Below are 6,000 nucleotides of genomic sequence, written 5' to 3'. Positions count from 1 at the left end.
CGAGAGGACCATAGTTGGCGGTCGACGAAGGTCGGGAAGACCGTAGTCGGCGGGGAATGTAGTCGGTAGAGGACGGAGGTCCAAAGGACCATAATCGGCAAACGACGGAAGTCAGAAGAACCATAGTCGGATGATAGTGGTTGGGAGGACTATAGTTGACGGACTGACGAAAGTCCTACGGCGGACGGAGAACTATGAGTCCAACGGCGGTCAATGAACTGGTAGAAGTCCGGCGGCAGTCGGCGACGGGATGAAGTTCGGCGGCGATCGACGAACTAGTGGAAGTCCGGTGGCGGCCGACGGAGTGGCAGAAGTCCGTTGGTGGTTGGCGAACTGGTGGAAGCCCGGCGGCGATCGGGATGAACTTCGGAGGTGGTCGGGAAGAACTCCGGCAGTGGTGTGGAAGAACTCCAGCGTGGTCGGCATGAACTCCGACGGTGGTCGGGAAGAACTCCGGCGGTGGTCGGTATGAACTCCTAAGGTGGTCGGGAAGAACCCCGGTAGTGATCGGCATGAACTCCGACGGTGGTCGGGAGGTACCCAGTGGTGGTTGGCAAGAGTTCCAGCGGTGGACGGTAGCAAGAGAGCTCCCAAACTCCTATCTTCCTTTTCTTCTTCCCCCCCCCAATGAGAAGAGTAGGGGCTATTTATAATTTTTTCAGAGTGACATGACTTGTAAATATATGGAGGATCAAGGCAAAATGGGACTGATTTGAATGAACGGCTAATATCGATCCCCTTGATCATGGACCGTTTATTGGTCAATTGGATGCCTTAACGATTTCAGAATTAAATGATCTTGGGCTTTTTGTATTCTTCTTGTCGAGCCGCTCGATTCGACTATAAGCATGTCATATTTGGAAACCGTTTGGTAATCCAAATTGTGCTTTGAACCCTTCAACAACACTTCAGACCCTGATTTGGACCCATTCGGGCTCGGATTGAGTCGAATTTGGTATCGTTAGGCTCGACTTCTTGAGACGTTCATTTCGATTATAAGTTTGTTGAAATTGGAGTTTGGATGGTCCCATATCTAATTTTGGAAGCTTTCAACTCAATTTTGCATCAAGATTCGTGCCCGATCAAGATAATTTTTGGTGACATATCAAGTATTATATATTATTATTATAAATCAGTATAAAATATATATTTAACGTACGAAAATGTAAAAAAAAAAAAACTTTCAAAATATGTATATAGAAAACTTAATTTGTATAAATATTTGAAGGTAGTCTAATGAAATTCAAGGACGCTTTTCAAATTTAATAATTATTTATTTATTTACACAAAAAAAAACAAAATATCAATGAATATCTTTTATAATATAATATAACGCATTCTAAAAAGTAAAAACCTTGCCGCTCTGGTTTCCACGAAAACTCGGTGCTCCACTACTATAAAGATCCGCCCACTTCTCCTTCTCTCCCTGAATTGGTCATTCTTGACAGGGAGGTCGAGAAAGTGAGAAAGAGACATAGAGAGCGAGCGAGCGAGAGAGAGAGAGAAGGAGAGAGATGGGAACATTACCGTCGCCAGGCACAGATGTGGGAAAATGGCTGGGTTTCGTGACAGCGGTATGGGTGCAGTGCATCTCCGGCAACAATTACACCTTCTCCAACTACTCGGACGCCCTCAAATCCCTCATGGGTCTCACACAGCTGGAGCTCAACAACCTCTCGGTCGCCAAAGACATCGGAAAGGCCTTCGGCCTACTCGCCGGCCTTGCCTCCGACCGCCTCCCCACTCCCGTCCTCCTCCTCATCGGCTCCATCGAAGGTCTCATCGGTTACGGCGCTCAGTGGCTCGTCGTTCGACAGACCATCCCTCCTCTACCTTATTGGCAGGTGAATTAACCACGCTGAATGATTATTATTATTTAATATTCTTTTCAATGAGGCAATTCAACGAGCAGCTGAGGGTTGGTTGCAGATGTGCGTGTTCCTCTGTATGGGCGGCAATAGTACAACGTGGATGAACACGGCGGTTCTCGTGACCTGCATCCGCAACTTCCGCCGGAACCGTGGTCCTGTTTCAGGGATACTCAAGGGCTACGTGGGACTCAGCACCGCCATCTTCACCGATCTCTGCTCCGCGCTTTTTACCGAAGACCCGGCCTCTTTCATCCTCATGCTAGCCGTCGTTCCAGTCGGCGTCTGCGCCATCGCTATGATCTTCCTCCGTGAGACTCCTCCATCCTCAGCTGCCGCTGATGATGCCGAGAGTCGATATTTTGGATGGATCAACGTGGCAGCGGTGGTCATCGCGGTTTATCTCCTCGTCTTCGATTTAACCGGAGATCACGGAGTTATCATCTCCCGGATCTTCTCCGTGGGTCTGATCGTCCTTATCGCCGCCCCCGCCATCGTACCAGCGTTCCTCTGGTTTAAGGCTCGATCAGCCTCCATGCGAGCGGCTAATTCGGATCTTGAGGTGGCCAGAAGCCATATCCAGGAGCCGCTCCTCGCTGGTAGTAGAGCCGAGGAGAACTCTTCGCCGGCTGAAGCGGCGGAGAATGGGACTCAGGCAAAGGGTTTACGGAGGAAACCGGGGATCGGAGAGGACCATACCATATGGGAAGCGACTCGGAGATTGGAGTTCTGGATATTGTTCGTGTCGTTCCTCTGCGGCGTAGGAACGGGGATGGCTGTGATGAACAATATGGGGCAGATGGGGCTCGCTATGGGCTACTCCGACGTCTCCATGTTCGTCTCTCTGACCAGCATTTGGGGTTTCTTTGGCCGCATCGCCTCTGGCTCTGTCTCTGAGCACTTCCTCAAGTACGCTTCTGCTTATCTGTTTTTTTTTGCTGTCTGCTTTAGCATAAGGGGATTATAAAATTAAAAAAAAAACGGCTTATAGGTACGGATGACATTAACTATGCATTAAAAAAACATCCCCATTTTGATTTTTTTTTTTTTTTTTGGACATTTAGGCCATTTAAGACAAATTCACATACACAACGCATACACATGGACTCGAACCTTGGACCTCTTAGTTGGAAGCCTAAGCTCTCAACCAATAGGCCAAGGAGAGTTGTGTCATTTTGATCCTTTTGACATAAAACAGAACCTGATCACTTTTTTATAAGAGTAGATATTGTATGCATCAAATAAATTATATAAATTATTTTTTATTAATAAGAAAAAAAATTACATAAATTTTTAAGATAATTAGGGTAAACAATTTTGAAATATTCGTATGACCTTTGAATGTCAAAGAATTGAAATCAGATTTTGACATAAAAAATTTACAAGAAATGAAGACAACTAACTTGAAGATAAAATACTTTTTTTTTTAAAGACATTTTAGGTCAATTAAGACAAATTCGCACAAATCACGTACGTGAAACACGAACCCATGACCTCTTATTTGATAATCAAACCTCTCAACCAATAGACCAAGATAAATTGCGTATGTATGATATTGATGAATTCTGATGGTCATGAGTTGAAGTGGAGGAATGCATTGGGCTTGTTGTGTGATAGGAAAGTACCTCTCAAACTTAAGGAAAAATTCTATAAGATGGTGGTGAGGCCTTCAATGCTTTATGGTGCTGAATGTTGACCATTAAAAGAGAAGCATAATACCAAATTAAGTGTGGCAGAGATGAGGATGCTCAGGTGGTTGAGTGGCTTTATCCTTAGAGATAGGATACAAAATGAGCATATATGTGAAAAGGTAGGAGTAGCTCCAGTAGAAGATAAGATTAGAGAGAGTCACCTTAGATGGTTTGATCACATAAAACGGCGGCCTTTCGATGACCCGGTTAGGAGAGTAGAGGTATTAGATTTGACTTGTGTTAAGAAAGGTAGAGACAGACCTAAAAAGACTTGGCTAGAAAATATTAGGAATGACATTTATTTATTAGATTTAAACGAGAATTTGACTAATAATATGACACAATGGAGAAAAAAGATTCATGTAGCCGACCTCACATAGTGGGATAAAGGCTTAATGTTGTTATTGTTGTTGTTGATGATGATCATGAGTGACGTATGGTACTAATGAATTCTGCATAGGGGAAGTAGATAGAAACGAACTGGTTCGAACCTATGATTTAGCTCCAATAGGATTGGCCTATGATGCTTAGTTCACTTGCGGTTATAGTGACTTGATAATGCACAAATTTTCTGGCAAAATTTAAATAGAAAATTTTTAAATTACATTTGGGAACATTCGACTTTTTATTTTAGAAAATTAATAGCTGAACTCAAAATCTCAATGAGAAATTCTTTGATCGACATAAAAAAATGAACTCATCCAATTTCAAATGAGTCAAAATCAAACATTAGAAGTGTAATTGAAAACATCTTGAGATTAATTTGATGACCAAATGATCTCCAAATCTTGCGGGCATTGTTTTGTTCAAATCAAGCATCTTGGCTAAATAAATCCAATGAGCATGAGATTGTTTATTATGATATCATTAAAATATCCTATAATCCAAATACTGAAAAATGATCTATGATGAAGGAAATTAATACAATAAGTCCGATGGGGCTCTAAGCTTGAGTTTATACCCATTATTTGATATTCAAGAGAGCTAAGAGGTTTGAAGAATCATAGAACTTATTTTCTTGTTTACATTTTACTATCATTTTAATATCTCTATTTATATATAATGCTTCGATTCTTGTCTAATTGTAAGATGATTAAGTAAATTTTATCCTCTGTTTACATATATGATTGCATTGCTGCTACTCCCTGCATTTTATTTTTGATGTTTGAGATCGATTCTATTCTACTTTCCATCCAAAGTAAAACAATTGGCTGGATCATACAATTAAAGAACAATAAATAATGCGATATTAGGCTGAGTATGAGCAATTGCAGAAGCTTTTATTTTCCATGCGAATTTGGGAGAATATGGTAGTAGGTTTCTGTTATGCCTTTGGTTTTAGACATTCTATTAATTCAGCCTTCCTTAATCAAGTAATAACGTACCTATACTTTGTCACAGGAAGAGTGGAACACCCAGACCTCTTTGGAATGCAGCTTCACAAATTCTCATGGCAGTAGGATATGTAGTGATGGCCTTGGCCTTGCCCGGATCTCTCTACATTGGCTCCGTTGTTGTCGGCATATGCTACGGTGTCCGACTCGCAATCTCCGTCCCTACCTTATCCGAGCTCTTTGGACTAAAGTACTATGGCCTTCTCTACAACGTCCTCATCCTAAACCTACCGCTCGGCTCTTTTCTTTTCTCGGGTCTTCTTTCTGGTTTCCTTTACGACGCTCAAGCCACCAAAACTCCTAGCGGCGGAAACACTTGTGTCGGCGCACATTGCTATCGGCTTGTTTTTGTGATCATGACCTTTGCTTGCATTGTTGGGTTTGGATTAGATGTGTTATTGGCAATGAGAACAAGGAATGTTTATTTAAAGATTCATATGAGCAAGAAGTTGAAGAAGAGTGGTAGACAACAGCAGCAGCAGGCTATTAAAAGTTGAGATAATTAGTCAATTTGTTTGGGTTGTATAGTACTAGTTCTTGTTATTAGATCTGGAGGTCTGATCTTTCGGTTATTGCGTTAGAATTTATGGAAAAGTGGAGGAGGTTGATGCAAAAGTGGAGCTAGCGTTGGATCAGCTGAGATGAATTCTTTTATTTGCGCAATAAGTGAGCAGTTAAATTGTTTAAGGGATTCTTCTTTAGCTGTTTGAAGTTGAAAATATGTTTTTATAATTTTGTGTGTAGTAAGATTCATCGTATGATTGGATATTAGTAGAAATTTAAAAGTAACTTTGCAAATCTTTTTGAATTTCATAAATTTAATGTTTTTATTTTCACACACGTAATAAATGAAAATAAATTTATTATAATCTCTTACTACCAGAAATCAAATTAGCAATTTAGCTTGGACGGTTGATTTGTGGTGCAGATCAGTTTATATAAATTTCTTGCTATTAAATTGAATTTTAATCTTTGACTTGCCAAAATGTATGGAGGAGACTTTTGAATAGTTCATTCATTCTAAATGTTTGACAAAATATCACAATT

The 6,000-nt window shown here is 41.1% G+C and overlaps 1 protein-coding gene across 1 annotated transcript; it reads left to right on the top strand.

Moving 5' to 3' along the window:
- Positions 1 to 1,368: 1,368 nt before the first annotated feature.
- Positions 1,369 to 5,711, top strand: LOC110102108 (protein NUCLEAR FUSION DEFECTIVE 4). The gene is made up of 3 exons (XM_020830289.2): positions 1,369 to 1,844; positions 1,930 to 2,777; positions 4,961 to 5,711. The coding sequence occupies exons 1-3, from the start codon at positions 1,515 to 1,517 to the stop codon at positions 5,448 to 5,450; spliced, it is 1,668 nt and encodes a 555-aa protein (XP_020685948.1). The 5' UTR covers positions 1,369 to 1,514; the 3' UTR covers positions 5,451 to 5,711.
- Positions 5,712 to 6,000: the final 289 nt, after the last annotated feature.

This window comes from Dendrobium catenatum, unplaced genomic scaffold (assembly GCF_001605985.2).
Source record: "Dendrobium catenatum unplaced genomic scaffold, ASM160598v2 fragScaff_scaffold_243, whole genome shotgun sequence".
Taxonomy (NCBI): domain Eukaryota; kingdom Viridiplantae; phylum Streptophyta; class Magnoliopsida; order Asparagales; family Orchidaceae; genus Dendrobium; species Dendrobium catenatum.
Note: the sequence above shows the minus strand (reverse complement) of the source record. Positions and strands in the feature narration are given on the sequence as shown.